An 18,562-nucleotide genomic window follows, 5' to 3' on the forward strand; every position below is an offset into this window, starting at 1 on the left:
AGAGCCACTGAGAACTTTAAGGTGAACCAACTAAATGGATAAAGGATATGCACAGGGGTAGATTCAGACAAAAAGGATGGAAACAGTCTTGGAAACAGGTAATTAATGATGCACCTTCAGCTATATACGCTGACTTCACCCCTTTAGCTGATTGCTTTCAACTTTCTTCCCCACGTAGAGAAGCCTTTGAACCTCACAGCATTACAAAACTGTACATTATCAGCCACATGTATAGGCACATGTGCTGCACTCGGCACCCACTGAAATGTCATGTCCAGCCTAAATACTTGGAGCCAGTATTTCCATCTTGTGTGGATTTTTGGAAGTAGTCCAAATTTGGGCCAGCCTGACGGAACTGCACCTGGGAGTAGCAGAGGTTTCTAACGTGCCCTGGGAATGACTTCAGCAACAAACCGCAAAAAAAGCTCTTTCACATTAAGTGTAACTATTGCTACTCTAAGATTAAATATTACCTGGAAATTAGACTCATTAACTGCAGAGTCCTTGATTAATGAGCAGGTGGAGTGCACATAGGGACCTGGTCCTGATTTCAGCTGTCTTATTAGCTCTACCCTGGACACTACTGATCACCACAAAAATAAATGAGGAAATCCAAGAGCTAATTATGAGTGGACAAAATGTGTCAACCTAATAACCATGTTAGGGCACTTCAGAGATTAAGGGAAGGCTGGCAGATGTGCAAGATGCAAATACTGAAGCCACAAAAAAGAAACAGCAACAAAACTCTGCTATCTTCTGGTATCTCTGGTAAGTGTGACCACAGGAAGCCTCTCAAGAAATAGCCTCCATTTCAGAACAGCTCCAGAGCTGTTTTGATTACTGCAATCATTTGTTCATTGTTTCAACAGTGGTGGACTGAGGAGGAACTTCTGGTGCTCCCCCCCACTGCCAAGGCAGGGGTTGTCCCTCCTCAGGGAACACACACTGGGCTCTGCCAAAGGCCCAGGGAGGGAGGGAGATGGGTTTCAGTGAGCAGGAGTCTGGCACAGAGAAAGCCAGGGACAGGAGAGCATCCCACGCCCGCTCCCGAGGGTGCTGCTGCAGGTGTGCGGGCACCCGGGGAAGGCAGAACCACCTCCTGCAGTTTGTCGGCAAACACAGCTGGATCTAAGCATCTCCAGAGCCGCTGCCTCCAAGCACTTCTGTGAAACAGTAGGGACTGCCCACACACCCTCTCTTTAATTTGTGTTTACTTGTCTCTTCAAAAAGCCCAAAGAAATCTTCTGCACACAGCAGCTAAGTACAACAAAACTCAAGCATCAGGAGTTCAGCCAACTTGTGCCCTATGATTGATCTCCTGTTTCTCCCTCCACCTTCCTTCTAATCCTGTTTATAATTACACAAGCTGTCTGATCTTCCCAAAGCTATCAATTCCCTCAAATCCATTTTCAAATCGCCATCCCTGAAAGAGCCTGGGCACCAGATCAAGCAGCCTCAGCTTGACACGACCCACGCCACTATTGACGGCTCCCCCGAAATGCCGGGGTGCTGCTGGCCAGACCCCGAGCAGGGGCTGCCAAGACCCAGCCCCAGCAGAGACCAGGCGAAGAGAAAGTTATTGATCTGCCCCTTTTAACATGCTAATTTGCCCAGTGGATGCTTCACTCATTGCCAGGCTGGACACTTCAAAAGGAAACTGTTTGCAAAGCGGGGATGTCTTTTTCAGCAGCAGAAAAACTTAAACTGAAAACAAATGAATTTAAGCACCAAGTTCACAGAAGCACTCGCAGGTATTCTTCAGCTCCCCAGACAGATGTTTGATGTGTGGAAAGACAGACTTGTTAATTAGGGTTATTAAAATGTGGCCTGGCAAAAACCCGCTGGGATTTAAAATAAGAAAATCCACACCCAGTAAGTGCGCATTTTATTTTTGACACAAGTACAGGCTATCTTTATATTATTCAGCCATAACCTCTGGAAGTGTTCCATTGATTCCCCCACACATGCACTTCTTAGGAGAAGAATAAAATGTATTTAAAATTAAATTTTTGTAATTCAATTTCTGTAATTCAGCATCAACTACAGAACATTTTGGCCTTTCTTAGCATTGATAATGGGGGGAAATAAAGGCAATTGTTCAATCCCTTCAGGCCGCTGAGAACACACAGCGAAGGGCAGACAAAACCCTGGTGTGACAGAGACATTATTAAAGTTTTGGGAAGCAGCAGCGTTATTGACTGACGCCTTTGCTACCGACACTCGCCTTTCAATCAGGGGCTAAATACACTGCGAGGAATGGATACAATGGCAGGGTTAATTAACGGCCTGGGCAAGCACTGAAATATGTTACATTACACAAGTTTTGCGGGCAGAACAGAAATCAATTCAGTGTTTTGCATCAGTGTTTGTGGCTCGCATCATGCTTCGAGGAAAACCTGCTATGAACTATGAAAACCAGGAGGGCTCTCCCAGCTAAGGGAGATAACGAGCTGTAGTTCAGACCCACAGCGTGTTACCCTGTTTGCAAAGATTGAAGAGACAGATTGAAATTTGAATTTCCCTGGAAATATGTCTTGATTTCCAAACGCAGGAAGAGCTTAAGTCACCAAGCTCAGCCTGCTCCCTCAGCTCTGGACCACTGAGTCCAATGCTGGCCACACCAGCCGCCCCCTCTACACTCACATGCCCTGGCAAAGGAGGGAATTCGGGATGCTGCTGACCTCTAACCCCTGGCTGCAAAAAAGGGGAGACAGAAAGCTGCAGGAGAGAACAGGCAAATGGGGAGAACTGACTATCAGCCTGGTCTTTGGGCTGGAGCAGGCAGCAGCATCTCAGCAAACTCATTCACAGAAACAAGGCATGAGGAGATAACAGCAGAAAATACAAGCAAAATGGAACTTGCTTCCTTGCCACTAAATTGTCAGCTTTATGGGACTTCATGCTGAACGGTATGAAAAAAAATCCAATTTGCTTTGAAGCACATTAGTCTAACATCCTAATTATTGTTTACATTGCCATTTGCCTTCTATTAAGAATTGAATAATTACCCAGCACTCCATAGTTTAAAAATACAAGCAAACAGGATTATCTGGGTAATTAAGACACTGTACTGCAGCTTTGTAGTGTGGCTGTACAAAGCTTTCCCATATACAAGCAGAAGCAATAGGTTGTGATCGCTGTAGCTCAGAAGATGTTTGAAGGATGTGTAAGATGGGTCCCTCATTAGGAAAAGGTGAGCAAAAACTTGACAAGCGAGGAGGGGCAGAAGCTATCTGCAGCTAGAACACTACAATCAGCCTTCACTCTGGTCTTATCTCAGTCACAGACATCCTGTGTGCCTCTGGCAAAGTTACCCAGGCTTCATTGCTCCATCCTCTGGCTGCTGCACAGGGGAGCATCCTTCCTCCTCCTCCTCCTCCTCCTCCTCCCACCCAGGACCCTGCCTCTGCCCAGGCTGCTGAAACTGCTGCCTCTCCCCAGCCTGAGCTGTGCAGCACCAGGCCCCCAGCGAACATAAAGCCTGTTTCCCAGCACACCTCCTTCAGCGGGTTTGTACAGATTAACTCAGCCTTAGTGAGATTTAAACCCACCCATCTAAGGGAAGTATAAAAAGCAGATCAGCAAATGGGTTTTTTCCTAGGTATCCATACTAAATGAGCCAAAGCAAATACCAACTGTATAGTATAGCTTTTTTTTTTTTTTTTGCCTTTTTTTCCCTCCAAACCTTAATAGCCCATCCATATTGTACTTTGAACAGCATGACCTCCCCTTCTGGGTGACTGTTAGGACAAAAGCAAAGTTTTTGCACGTTCCTTTGTTGTTTTAAAGAGCCTTTCCTCCATTTAATTATGCCACCAGGTTTCACACTGCGCAGTTTACTACCCCTGTGAAATTACCTTCAAGTTAAACACTAATTGGACATCCAACAAAAACGAAAACCCCCCACAACCATGTTTTTCCTTCTGGTTTCTTATAGGATGTAGGCCCAACACGATCGGGGTCCCAATTTCATACCACTGATTTATAAAGACACCAAATGAAAACCAGTCCTTTAAAGAAATACAGTACATTCATGCAGCATGTGTTCTAACTTATATCAATAAACCTTTCAACAAATCCATTCTGAACAAGCCTGTGTTTTGGGAGCATTTAATGAGCCTCAGCTTTATTTCAAGCCAAAGGCAATTTTAAGTAAAGTTGAAATAAAGAGAAGTTAAAAAGAAAAGAAAGCCACTAAAACCAAAAATAAAATATGGCTTCTCATATAATCATGAGTCTTAAGAAAGCAGAGCTTTTCTCACAGATTATTTTCATTCAATAAATGAAGACAGCAGAGCATTTCTGCATGTTTACTTACCCAAGTGCTGGGAGCCCCTTTTCACTACACCATAACCACGGGCCAAGGCCAGCCCAGACAGCAAAGGGAAGGGCACTAGCCCAGGCCTGAGCAGGTACTTGGCAAAAGGCATAGGAAATGTCAAAATGTAATGCTGCTTTTTCATGCCCTAGGTGCACACTTACAGCCCAGAGGGGATCCCACCTCCTGAACATCACCATCTCCCCAGCTGAGGCTGCAGCCACAGCAGAGCTTGGTGATGGCTGGTGAACATCTGGAGGAGATGTCCCCCAAGGGCCTGCAGCCCCTCCAGGCACGAGAAGTGTCCCTTCCATGGTTCTAGAGGAGTCAGGCTTGGGCACAGCACTGTCCCACACACCAGCTGGAAGGGAGCTGCACGTCGGGGCAAGAGCGACAACCGGCCATGGTCAAGACATGAGGAGCACGCTGGGCAAATATTACACTGTGTCTTGAACAAAGAGGTCAAAAAAATCAAAACAGAATTCATTTGCATAAAATCCAAATCTTTTGAGCTCTGCATAAACAGAAGAAGATTTTGGCTGGCTTTTCCAAAGGAAGCTCTTATCTGCTTTGTGAAATGGGGAAATGGGTGTGCTACTTTGCATGAGGGTGTATACAAAAGATGTAAATGAGGAATTTGCTGCATGCAAAAGGCAAAGCGGGCCGACAGCTGCCAATCCCCATTCACAGGGAGAGCTTCCCTAGTCCCTAGCAGGAGCAAGGAGAAGGGAACCAACATGTTTGCTTCCCAGGGAGGTGAAGCATGCTCTGAATATTCATAAAATGGCCGTTTAGTCATGGGAGTGTTAATTGTCTCTGATTCACAAAACTGTGTGACCTCACCTGCTCCCTGCAACACATGAAAAGGATGTCGCATAATGGGACAAAACTAGATAAGATATTTATCTCACAAGTTTGGGGGGCTTTTTGATGCAGTCCCAAAAGACCTTAGAGTACTGCAGAGCATTTCTTTAATCACTACTCACAAGCACAATACAGACCAAGCTCAGTGGAGCATATTATTAGACAGATAATAACCCTTACCCAGCCAAGATCTAAATATTGAATTAATCACACACTGGTTGAGTTGTCTGGAAAGTTTTGGGTTGCCTTTTTTTTTTATCCTAAAAGAACACACAAACCAGAAGATGGGCTGGAAGTTCCGCAAAAGACTACCCAGACCTACCATGAAATTCATTACCACCACAGAGCTCATCTGGCTCTGATTGTGAGGACTGTGCTTTTCACCACTAACACACGGAATAAGGACCAGATATTGCTCCCCTGTGTACTAGCAGAAGTCTTGTCAGAAATTCAAAAGGAAGCAATCACAGCCTTTCTCCAAGCAATACATGAAGGGACAATTGTTTTTGACAGCTGTAACTTGACTTCCGAGGAGGCCAGGAAGGAGAAAAGCAACGACATTAAAATGGAGATTTTGAAATGCACCAGGTGGTACAAGAAAAATCACAGAGGGAGTAAACCTTGGAAGATCTATTGAGCTACATGAGAACATAACCAAATCAGCAGAGAAGAGGACCAACTAAATTTGGTGCAGACAGACTGTGTTTCAGTATCGCTCCCAGGCCCCGCCTGTAGCTTCCGTCTTCTCAGCTCCTTTTTAAACGTAACATGTTGAGTCTGTGCATTTTTTCCCCTGCCAAAAATAATCAACCTGAAAAAAAATCCTTCTGAAATTTCAAATCTGCACAGTCTTAGTCACCCTTCTGATCACCCTTTTGTGCAGACAGACTGTACATCAGTGCTATTTTGACAAAAAAGTTATCTATGACTAAAACGGGAAAGTACACACAAATTACTTTACTTCCCCATCCTTAAAAAACCCACCATCCAAGAATCTTATCACAGAAAAACATGTAATTAGACTGTACACTTCTGATGTAAACTCAACTGCTGCTTTCAATGATCACAGCCACTCTTCAAAGCTTCCAAGATAAAAAGAATCTTATCATTCAAATTATTACTTCTTAGGGATGCTCTTATCAAAGTTCGAAGGAAAATTCTAAAAACAGCAGTGATATGAAACCAGGACTGAGCCATATTTCAAATGACACTGGATTTTCTGCCAATTGGCCAATTCACAACTCAGAAAAAGCAAGTGTAGATGAAGACAAAGCTGTTGGCTCTCATAACCTTTACAATATCACAGTAAAAATCTCAACTGTCTCACATATTTATACTAAATGGCAGGTCTAAAATTGAGATTTGTAATTTCACAGCATCAAAATCATCACAGATGGCTACAGTCTATTGCTTCTTTAATCTGTCTTTTCTCCCTTCCTGCTTGTTTTACCCCCTCCTCCTTTGAGTTAGAAAGATATGTGTTTTATCATAAGGAAATCGTAACTAAATCCAAACCACATTTTATTAATGTGTAACAAAACAATTTACATAACAATGATGTGTACAAGTGAAGTTTAAAATTACTTTATGTCTCAGCTTTGCCCTGAAGCACTAATTGCCTTAGCCTTGAGATCTGCCACTATTTGGGATAGCCAACTTCCATCAACAATACACCACATTCATATTCTCCTAAATGGATAGCCACTAAGAAAGAACATTTTAGAACATTTTAGGGAGAATAAACTGTAATAGAAATAGCAAATTGGATTTTTTTTTGGCATCTAATTCACAGCTACAAGTTCATCTGCAAGCAAAGAGTCAGAGTTCACCTAAAATCTCTACTGATCAGGACCAATTCTGCAGAACCACTGCTATGACACTCCTGTGAAGCTTCCCAAATAAATATGGATTAAGTACTTAGCTCCTTTTCCTTCCTGTCCCAGGTTTTTGCATATATACATATACACACACACTTATGGATGTTCAGTAAGACAATCATCATCAATAAAGTCAACTGGGAAAAGAAGTAGCAGTCAGAGAAAGGACAGTTTTTTGTCATCATATTCAAACACCTCCATACCACCGACACAATTTTTTAAAAATCCCATTTGAGGTCAGAAAGTCATTAACTCCCACTACAAGAACTTTAGATGTAAAAAGGCTTTCCATTACGCTTCCCACACACACATTAGAAATTAGACGAAAGAATCAAAAGGAAAATGTATTATTTAAAAATCAGGAGGGTGAGCGAACTTGAAGCAGCTTGCAGGACAAGCCAAGGGCCAGCTGGTCTGTCCCAGCACTGAGAGGCAGGGAGCAGGTCCCAGGAGAGGACAAGGAGCTCCAGCATGAACTGAGGATCTCTGAACAAGTGCAAAGCCCCAGTCCACTGTCCCAAACTATTCCTGCCCACTGAGCTTTTGTTAAACATTCAAGATCTTAATCAATCCTAACTCTGACCCTAGGATCACAGGGGAAGATGGATGAGGAAACGGACAACCTCTGACCTTTTGTTGTATTTGTCCTGCCACAGTCAACCTATTGAAAAACAACTGAGGTGGAACCTGCTCACCAGCTCCCGTCCCAGACCAGCGCCCTTTCACAGCCCTTCCCAAACTCAGTCTCTTCCCCCACCCCCAATCCTCTATATCAAAACCACAGGAATCCTCTTCACTTCATCCTCGTCCCCTCCAAAACCCCCTGTCAGAGCAGAACATTAGCTAAACGATTAAGTTAAGAGTGGAAAGAAAAGGGGAAACCTCATTCTATAGTGTCAAAGGCCAAACTGCTTTAACAGCCTCACTGGAAACCAGAGAGAAGCTGCACAGTTCTGGTGAGCTTCATTAATTCATCAGGAGGAGCTTCCCAGTTAACTGTTCTGGCAGGAGAATGGCAAATGTGAGAAAAGGAAACCACAAGTAACAGCTGATGAAATGGGTTTAGCACTTTCAATTATGCACTGGCTCGAATGCTCTTGGAACGACTAGCACAGGCCAACTTCATTTTGGAGAGCCCAAGAGACAGAATATTTCTAACACCTTTGTCAATATGGCATCACCCGATCTTCCTTTTAATTGGAAAATGCAGAATTTGGTTTCCTGAGCCCAAACATCCCCAGATGCAGCTGAGAGCCTTGAGGTAAGCTGACAGTCATCCCCAAGGTCTAGTCCAACACTACAAAAATAAACTTAAAAAGCATGCCACTATAACCACAGCCCATCAGCAAAACCTCAAGCGAGTTCCCCTGAACAACACAGGATTTGCTGGACAATTAGCTCACCACGTCTGGGCCACTGACACTGAAAAATGGATAATCTGTGTCAGTCAGAGTGACCTAGTGCTGACCTAATAGGCCTTTAGGAGAAGGTGGAATCATCTCTGTGCAATAAACCAATAAATGCTTCCCCACTTCACTTTCTCCTCTCACAGCCCAGGCTAGTAAGGTGTCAGGAAGCTTTGCTCAGAATTTATTGAGCTGTGAGAGTAACAGCATCTCCCCAGCCAGCAAGGGCTCCCCCAGCAGCACCCAGGCAGTGCCACAGCCACCGGTTCACACACTTCGTGACAAACAGGCTTTCAAGTGTCCACCTCACAGGATGGAAAAACCAACAGAAAAAAAATCCCAGAAAAATCAGTATTTTACCCCTGACAGGATGCCCTGTCATCGTGCAGCTCAGCTTTCAGTCCTCTGGCACATTTCAGCCCATGGCAATTTTGTTGCCACTATGCCACCCACATTAGGCTTCTGTCATAGAGCAAAAAGCCAGGAAATCAAGGCTGAAGTTCACATTTAGCAGTGCCTTCCTACAGAAATTTAATTTCAGTGCATACTAATGAACTTCATATTGACTGTAAATTACCATTTAAAAGAAATCAAGTAGGACATTCAAAAGACACCATTCTCTTAGGAGTCCACCGCAAAAGCAGCCAGTTACTTGCTTTGCTAACTTGTTCTCAGTCTCAAGATGATAAAAATGCTCTAGTAAAAAACACACTAAGATGAGGCAACTGACTCCAAAGAACCTTTTCTAAAAACATGGTTCCAAATCCCGGAAGAAGCTGAGCACCTTCAATTCAGCACCCAGCAAAATTAAGCTCACTGACCTGTGCAAGAATCCATTTAAGTTTGATCTTAATTTATGCTTACATGAGCAAGACTTTCAAAGCAGAGGCTAAAGATATTTTATTTATAAACTCTCTTCTCTCCTTCCCTAACCTTCTACAGCTTCTTTATCCAGAAAAGGAAGGCAAAGTGAATACAGGTATTGAGGTTTTTTCTTTTAGGCAAATCTGTCTTTTATACAAACTTTAATCCCTAATTCTGCAGCACACAGGATGGTGTGTGTGTGTGGGAGGGTGGGGTGGAGACCTTTAGCATTTCTAAGAGTATCCTAGCACCTCTTTTATTTGACTGACAATAGAGACTCTCTGAGAAATGAAAATATTTAACAAAGGCAGCAGTGTCAAATATCAAAGGGTATTTAGTGCTAAAAACTCGCAACAAGTAAAACACCGAAGATTTCCACTTCCTAAAGTGGGAAAATAATCCAGCTAGAACTCCTGTCCTGCCTCCCAGCCTGGTTCTTAACCTACTGCACTATCCGAAGTCGACTTTGCCAGAATTTCCTATGTTTAACAAAGTTTCCCTGAAAGATTTGTCTCTTCAAATAATGGTAGCTCAACTGCACTGCTTTGCAGTCATCCACATTTTGGTGACTGTCGTGAGCCAAATCAAATTTGGGCGTCTGTTAGAAAATGTGTTTCACCTTCTGCCTACTACAGCAGTTTCATTTGTTTTGCATTGTATAATTCTTAGCCTTGCCACCTGGAGCGATTGGAGTTCTTCATTAAGCCCCTCTGTCCCACCACATCCCACAGGGCTGCTAATGGCTGGCTTTGGTCCATTTACTCTCGTCTCCGATTCAATTCCTCATCGCACCGAGCCCTAATGAACAGTACAATATGGCTCATCCTACCTTGGCATTCTCCGTTGCGCTCCTCATAGCCAGCATTGCACAGGCAGTTGCCAATGGGCACCAGCCACTCGCCATCTGCCCCACAGTACATTTTTGGCACATCCTTCTCTTCCGAGTTGTTGACACAGGAGCCGCGAACCTCCACCAGCGAGGAGGTGTCAGCCCCAGTGATGGTGTCGGGAAACTGTGCCAGGTTCCGAACCGTCAGGGGGCACTTCTTGTAGAACACACGGACAGAGACCAAAGCAATGCAGGCACCCACGTCCTGGAAAGCCAAATAAAACCCCTTCTTGCTGAGTGGCCCCACATCCCGAATCTCTGTATTCAGCTTCATGATCCTGTCACCAATGTCCACCTGCGTGAAGCTCTCATCAGCGGCAATGGTGTCGATCTTGGCAAACTGGCTCTCGCGAATGAAACGCTCTTTGTCGTTGTTTGATTCGTAGTAATAAAGGTTGAAAGTCTCTTTGCAAGTTCCCATGACACCTGGCAGGCTGTTGCAGTCCCTTAGCGTGAACTTGATTTCAATATAAACCCTCTGAGCCCCCTCACGGGGAATCCAATCAGTTCGTAACCAGTTATTCTGACTGGGCTCCATCACGTTGCAGACTTGATAGGTGCGGATCGGAGTGTTCTTCTCATCCATGATGCTCACTTCCTCCCACTGCAGGGAGGGAAAGGGGGAGAAAAACCCATCAGTATTAAAAGAACAACAGAGCTTCACAACAAACAACATGCACTTGTTCCATTACAGGGAAACAAACAAACAGATTAAAAAAACCACCCAGCAGACCAAGCCATAGCCAGGACTTCAACTACTTGGACATTAAAGGAGGCATCTGTTCAGGAGAAACAAATTCCAAATCCCCTCATGTCTCGAGGAATAAGCATGTGTTTTAAGGGCCCTCTGAACCAATCCAAGAGTGCTCCCTCAGCTGACTAGGTTTATTTGCAGTACAGCTCAGTCCACAGAACACTGCCTAGAGCAGGGTTACACACAGAACTGCACAGACTCACCCAGCAGCTCTGACCTGCAGAGTTTTCTCTGCACCAGGTATCTCATGGACCCTGCCCTGCACCTGGGAATATCCAACAGGGGACACAGCACAACTCAGTCACACAGCAAGAGTGACATCCACATTTCAGGCATCACTACCACTTATTTTAAAAACTCTCAAGCCATCCCTCATTATTTCTCCAAGCTGCCAACTACTTTCCTGGGCTACCACTATCCCAGACAAACTCAGTAAATTCTACTTTGGAACAGAAATAGCTGTCTACAAAGAACTGGGTCCTTGACCTGGGTAGCTCTTAGAGAAGAAAAAAGAGACCACATCATCAGTCCACCAGCAACACCACCATAACTTTGCTATCCAGAGTTTCTTGCTAGTGGGAAGGTTCAAAAAAACAGAAGAAATACTACACATCTTTTTTGTGGAGGAAATGTAAGGGAACAACTAATTTCCATATTATCAAAATCCCAAAAAGGTCAGCAGAGAGGGAAAGTGCTTGAAGATCAGGATAGCAGCATTCTTCAGAATAGTTACACCCCTCAAATCAAGTTCAGGCATCTTCAGAAGTGCCAACCAAGCAACGTGATTATGAAACAACAACAACACATGTAATCCAAGGTGAGTACGGAAGGAGGAGATGCAGGAGTTCAGCACAATGAACTCAGAAAAGGAAAGAACACATACTTAACATTTCTGAAAAAAATTGGTCAAAGTATTGTCATAGACAGAAGAAAGTTTATCACAGGGCTCTGCTGGCAGGGAGAGAAGGCAAAGTAGGGGCATTAGGAAAAGAAATCTTCCCAGGAAAAAAAAAATCAGCAAAACCATAGCACTTCAATTTATATTATTCAATTTATACTTCCCTATAAAAATATTAGATAATGATATGCTGACTACACTTGCAGGCAATACAATGAAGCATATAAAATTATCCTTAGAAAACAGTAATAACTTTAAAGAGACTTCTCAGAAGTGCTTTTCAGAACTACTGAAGCCATAGCTTTGATAAACAGAAACCTTCTAAAGATGAAGGGGCTTTCTCATATAATATCCTGCATTCTTCTCACAAGGATTGGTCTTATGCAAGTGATTTTTACTTAAAAAGCTTCCAGCTTAGCTGAATCCATTTACAGAATGACAGCAGTTAGCACCATGAGTCACTAGGAGCAGAAAGAATAATATATTATTTGCTGCCTAGAGATAACTGCAAATTAAAATGAAGGAGGGGGGAAATCAATACTCAGCATGTCACTCCTTTCCAGAGAAAAGGACGAAATAAATCTTAAAAAGTCATCTATCAATGTAAAGTGTAACATGTTGTTAGTAAGAAGACAGACTTGTTTAATTTAGAGTTCCACAGAGCTAGTTTACTGTTACAATATTGTCTTTATGATCCATCACTTTCCATTCTGCTTATCTTCAGATTGCCTATGCTACCAATATTGTGTGTGGTACAAGAGAAAGGAAGAAGCAGAGGGAAATAATACTTGTTGATGGGATTTCCTTTAGTGCATTTACACAATGGAGGATGCTGCTCGAGGATTCAATAGAGAGACCGCCGAGGTCAACAGACACACAGCAACTGAATTCAGCAAGTTTTTGGATTTTGTTCTCAATACACCCATCTGCTGACCAATACAAAAATGTACAGAGTTGGGCTTCTTATTTCGTTAACACAGAAATACAAAACAAACCCAAGTGCATCTTTCTGACAGAGCTGAAAATCACTACAGCCCAATATTTCCAGCCACTGTAAATGACTTGTAACTCGAAGTATGTGGTCAAAGCTGTAACTTTTTGCTTTCAAGCTAAAATTAAATTTTATAATTCAGCTCTTCCCACAGCTTAATGATGCAGATTATAACATTCTGGACACAAAACCTGCTTTTCAACTGTGAAATGCAAAAGTAAATCATTAATTACACTTATAATGCAATTCATTAATTCCTCCAAGACTACTATATAGCTAGTAAGTGCTAAATGACTATCTCCAGCCCTTCTTATCCACACAATCCTCACACCCCAGGAACAGTGTGGTTCAGATCTGGAAAAATGCCTTTTTTTAACAGACAATAAAGTATACACAGTTAAAGAAAAACACTGAAGGACAAATTCTTCCCAGGAAGACAAAAGAGTTTGTTTCTGCTGCTTGACATAAATCTGCAGCATATAAAGTAAAGTAAATGCTTTCCAAGCACTGTATCTCAGAGACAGACCATGTACTCTTAAATTTTTCACTACAGGCTTAAAAATAGAACACACGTATGTAGGTTTAGTGAAACGAGTCACGTCCACAGTAAGAGCACACATTTTTCCTTCTCAAGCTTGCATGGCGCTTTCAGAAAAAACATGTGGAGAAAGGGGGAATCCAACAGCCATTAATAATACACAGCTGTCCTCTGATCATTGATTCCACTGCTGACCTATTAAAACTTGTATTTGAGGCTCTGTTTTAATGCACGGCGTAGATATCCCTTGGAGAGCCGTCCGAAAGACCCCGTCTCATTAAGCGACCTTTCCCGGGTGCGGGATTAACAAGAAGCCCGACTCTCACCGAGATAGAGCTGTACCTTTCCACGCTGTCAAAAGATGAGGGCAATTGCCTGCAATCAGCACTCAGTGTGCACCGTGGGCGCTGCCAGAGGCCTGCCAATCACATCCCCACTCGCTGAAAAACCAAGTTTCGGGGACAGCACAGTGTGCTCAGGCAGAGCACAAGCCAAGACTGTAGTCAAGTTCACCCAGAACAACAATGGGGGAGCAAAACAATCCCCCATTCTCCCATGTTATGGTTATTCAGAGCTTATGCATAATGCATCACCAGCCAACGCAGCCTCGGATTCCTTCCGCTCACTGCTGTTTCCTTAGCTCTGCTTCTTCTAATTACGAGCAGGAACGCACACAAAAAAAAGTAAATTTGTAGGTTTCCTGAAGAATCCAGTGCTTTGTTGTGCACAGGTCCTGATCTTTCAGCACTTTCCTTTTTCAAACACTTTGACTTAGTTACTTCTGCTTTAGGATTCCAAGCTGCTTTTACTCATTTAATACTACAAGGATTTAGGATTTTTTTTTTTTTTTTACATTCATGTTTAGTGTGCAGTGCTGGCATTTTTGCTTTTATTGTTCATATGAAGAAACAAAAAGCCTTTCTAATTGCTTATTAAAAGAAAGTTCCATGAAGTACAGTCTCCTCCAGATCCCAGCAACTCCAGAGTCCAGCATTCGAAGGAGTTTCCCAGAGAGGCACTGGGCACCCTGCAGGTGGGGGCACAGATGAGGGAGCAGCAAGGAGCATCCAATAATATAAAGCTAAACCAAAAAAAAAAAACCAAAAAACAGCTACTTTGTGTGCAGCTCTCTAAGCCCAGCAATGAACCTCTTAACATCATCGCATCACCACTGGGCAGTGCATTCGAGCAGCCTTCTGTTCAATAAGGTAATTGTAAAAGTACATAAAAAGAAACTCCAAGGAATCACAGCCAAGCACTGGGTGCTGCAGTTTATTTGTTGAGAAACCGAAACACACGATGTTTACACCCTGAAACAGACAACCGGCCCATCACAACAAAACGTCCATCGTGTATATTGATCCCTACTCCTTCATCCAGAAATAGAACGGCAATTGCCCTGAACATCTCCCAGCCGAGACGGTCCGCAGATAAAATAATAGCAGTCAAGAATGCCAATTCAGTCGACAGATCACATTTCTTGTTGGTATTTCAGTTTTAAATAGGCATCTAAGCCCATGCCTCAACCAATCTCTTAATTCTGAAACCTCTTTTCTGCTCTTTTGGTTTCCACTTATTCCATGACAGAACTATCCAAAGGGAGTATAGAGTTTCTCCAACAAAGAGTAATTCACTTGGTAAGCCAGGGAAGAAATCTGACCTCCTCACCACAATCAACAATAATCGAGCCATTAGGACTCTCTGAAAGTTACTAATCACCCCCTTTACCCTTTTGATCAGATAGCGGTTTAAAACTTACCCCTCCTTCCAGGGGACTTGCTATCCACCCCAGTTCTCCCTGAACTGATCTGGAATCCAGCAAGGTAACTGCAGAAAGGTACAAATAAAAGAGATTAAATTCCAGCTGCCAAAAGGCAATATTAAAATAAATGGTTTACCTGAACGTTTCCATATGTGCGGAGCACGATCGCATCCACCTTCCACTTGAAACAAAATGTTATTTCCGACCGCGCCAGTATCTTAAAAACACTTCGAAACTCCCTCTGAGGAAGGGCACGCTGGTTTCCCGGCGCACTGGAGCCGCTCAGGGGCGCGGAGGGGAGCGGCGGAGCCCCGGCACACCTGCGAGACAGCGGAGCGCCTCCCGGAGCGCTGGGCTCCGCTCCGCCCGGGACAGCGCGCCCGCATGCCGCCCAAAGCCGGCACCGTCCGAGCCCCCGGGAGCACGGCTGGCACCGAACATCTGGAGGGATCCCGCGGCGACGGCGCCCCACGCTCACACCGCGGGCTTCCCCCGCGGGGCCGCCGCCGGAGCGTCCCGCAGAACGGGCTGAACCGGGGCCCCGGGGAACGGCGCGGAGCCGCCGAGCGCTCCCGGGAGAACCGGTTTCATGAGCCGCCCTCCGATCCGGGGCCGCCCCGGCGCCGCTCAGAGGAGCGCTGCACCTCGGCGGCCCGGCCCGGCCGGGGCAGCGGCGGCGCGGGGGACGCGCGGGGCAGGCGGCGGCCGCTCCGCTCCGCGACACCTGTGCCGGCACCGCGGGCAGCCCCGGAGCGCCGCTCGGGCAGGTCCGCGGCCGCCGGACGGGCAGCGACCGGCCGGGGCAGCGCGGGGCAAGCGCCGTCCCGGCGGCGAGCGGAGCGGCGAGGAGGGGAGAGGACCGGACAGCACCGCCGCCCGCCCGGGGACACCGAACTTTGCCCCCGGCGCCCCGCCGGGACAACGCGCGGCCCGGCCGCCGGCGAGCCTCACCTTCGTTGGCGGGATAGACCCGTGAGCCGGTGACGGCGCCGCAGACGCCGACGAGGAGCGGGAGGAGGGCGCAGATCGGGACCCCGGCCATGCCGCCGCGCTCCGGCCGCGCTATCCCAGCGGAATAACTGCCTACATGGGGCGCGCGGCGCGCGCTAGACATTGCCAAGGGGGCGGGGCCGGGCTGTCCGTCAGGCGCCTCCGCCAATCGCCGCCCGCCCCGCTCCGCGCGCCCCGCCCCGCCCCGCCCCGCCCCGCCCCGTGGGCGCTCAGCGCGGGGAGCCGCGCCGGGCGCTGAGGGCGCTCCCGTGGGGCCGTGAGGGAGCGGGCGCTCACAGCCAGCGGCCGGCGGGCGGTCCGCGGGGTCTCCGGCCCTAACGGTGTCCGAACTCCGACAGACGATGGGAAAGGCGAATAGATAAAGTTAGGAGAGGCAGAGTGGCGGGGGAGCCGCGGCCGCGGCGCGCACACGGACCTGCCCTGCGCCGAGCCTGGGGCAGCTCCGCGTCCCGGGAACGTCCCGGGAGCCGCCGCCCCGCCCGGCCCGGCCCGGCCCGGCGCCAGCGCCAGCGTTGAGCAACAGCGCCACCTGGCGGGAGCAGCGGCTCCCCGGGCCGGACAGGGACAGGCAGGGACGGACACGGACAGGCGGAGATGTGCGGGGCCGGACAGGGACGGGCAGGGATGAACAGGGATGAACAGGGACGGACACGGACGGGCAGAGATGGGCAGGGATGAACAGGGACGGGCAGGGATGGACAGGGATGCGCAGGGACGGACAGAGTCGGACAGGGACGGAGCGATGTGCAGGGCCGGGCAGAGATGGACAGGGATGGGCAGAGATGTGCAGGGACGGATAGAGTCGGACAGGGCCGGGCAGAGATGTGCAGGGCCGGGCAGAGATGTGCAGGGCCGGGCAGAGATGTGCAGGGACGGACAGAGATGTGCAGGGACGGACAGAGATGTGCAGAGCCGGGCAGAGATGTGCAGGGCCGGGCAGAGATGTGCAGGGACGGACAGAGATGTGCAGGGACTGGCAGAGATGTGCAGAGCCGGGCAGAGATGTGCAGGGACGGACAGAGTCGGACAGGGACGGACAGCGATGTGCAGGGCCGGGCAGAGATGTGCAGGGACTGGCAGAGATGTGCAGAGCCGGACAGCGATGTGCAGGGATGGGCAGAGATGTGCAGGGACGGGCAGCGATGTGCAGGGGTGGGCAGCGATGTGCAGGGACGGACAGCGATGTGCAGGGACGGGCAGAGATGTGCAGAGCCGGGCAGAGATGTGCAGGGGTGGGCAGCGATGTGCAGGGATGGGCAGAGATGTGCAGGGACGGGCAGAGATGTGCAGGGACGGACAGCGATGTGCAGGGCCGGGCAGTGCGGGCGGCCGCTCGCAGCGCCCTTCCCATGTGAGCGGCCCTGGCGGGCCCGCGAAGGTGCCGGTCGTTCCCGCTTTTATGCACCGGGACAGCGGCCGGGCGGGGCGGGCCCGTGGGAAAGCCAGGTTCGGAGCGCTTCCATGTAATGTTAAGATCCATCGGGACGTACAAACCCGTGCACATCCCCTCGTCCACAGGCGCACACGGGACGCGTCCACCGAGCCGTGCCCGGGGACACCTGTGCTGGCTGATGCCCTTAGGCTGTCCCTGGGAACCTGCGCTGTGCAGCCACAGCCCCGCTTTGCTCTGAACGCTCCGAACATCTGACTTCTGAAAAAATACTCCCTGAATGCGCCTTGACAGCAAAAATCGTAGTTTTTAGAAGCCCACTAAGCCTTGGGTGGGTCAGGCAGCGTCAGTGGGCTGAGCATCGTCCTTGAGCAGTCCGTACTCACTCACAGAGCTACCCCCGGACCTGTCTGTCTGTCTGTCCGGCTGTCCTGGCCGCCTGCCGAGACAGCGCTGCGGGTCGGGGGGAAACCAAGCAGTTCCCCCGCTGCCCTCCCCGCGGTGCTCCTCCGCCCTGGGCACCGCTACCTCGGCAAGCTCCAGAACCGCGGCTCCCGCAGCGCCTCCCTCTTCGGGCACCGAGTCCCCCGGGCTCGCACCCGCCTCAGTTTCCCGCAGGTTCGGGGGCGGTACGAGCCCCTGCCCCTTGGGAGCAGCTCCCTGGCTCCTGCAGCGCTCTCGGCCCCCGGCACTGCCCTCGCTCCGTGCGGGAGCTCCTTCCCCCGCTGCATCCCAGCACCAGGGCTCGGGGAATCGCGCCCAGACTCTCCGAGGATTTTTCCTCCGTCTGGGATAAAACGAATCCTTGCCAGAGTTAGCTGTAGCTTCCGCACAGAAGCCCTTTACAGGCTCGATTAGCTAAAAAAAAAAAAAAAAATATTTTGAAAGTGACTTAAACTTTGACTAACAATTCTGTGCGTCAGAAAACACGCCTGCTCGGAATCTGCTGTTTTCTCTTTAAATCACTCTACTTTTCCCCAAATTCAAATATCTGTGAAAC

At 47.8% G+C, this 18,562-nt stretch overlaps 1 protein-coding gene across 3 annotated transcripts in view; it reads right to left on the reverse strand.

Moving 5' to 3' along the window:
* Nucleotides 1-16,336, reverse strand: part of EPHA4 (EPH receptor A4) — a 105,470-nt gene extending 89,134 nt beyond the window's left edge. For all 3 annotated transcript variants that reach the window (XM_063408167.1, XM_063408166.1, XM_063408164.1), the window contains exons 1-3: nucleotides 16,113-16,336; nucleotides 15,159-15,226; nucleotides 10,159-10,822 (exon numbers count right to left, since the gene is read on the reverse strand). In XM_063408167.1, coding sequence (XP_063264237.1) covers nucleotides 10,159-10,822; nucleotides 15,159-15,226; nucleotides 16,113-16,275 — 895 coding nt within the window. In that variant the 5' untranslated portion in view covers nucleotides 16,276-16,336. The remainder of the gene's footprint in view (nucleotides 1-10,158; nucleotides 10,823-15,158; nucleotides 15,227-16,112) is intronic.
* Nucleotides 16,337-18,562: the final 2,226 nt, after the last annotated feature.

The sequence above is a fragment of the Prinia subflava genome, chromosome 11 (assembly GCF_021018805.1).
Source record: "Prinia subflava isolate CZ2003 ecotype Zambia chromosome 11, Cam_Psub_1.2, whole genome shotgun sequence".
Classification (NCBI taxonomy): Eukaryota; Metazoa; Chordata; class Aves; order Passeriformes; family Cisticolidae; genus Prinia; species Prinia subflava.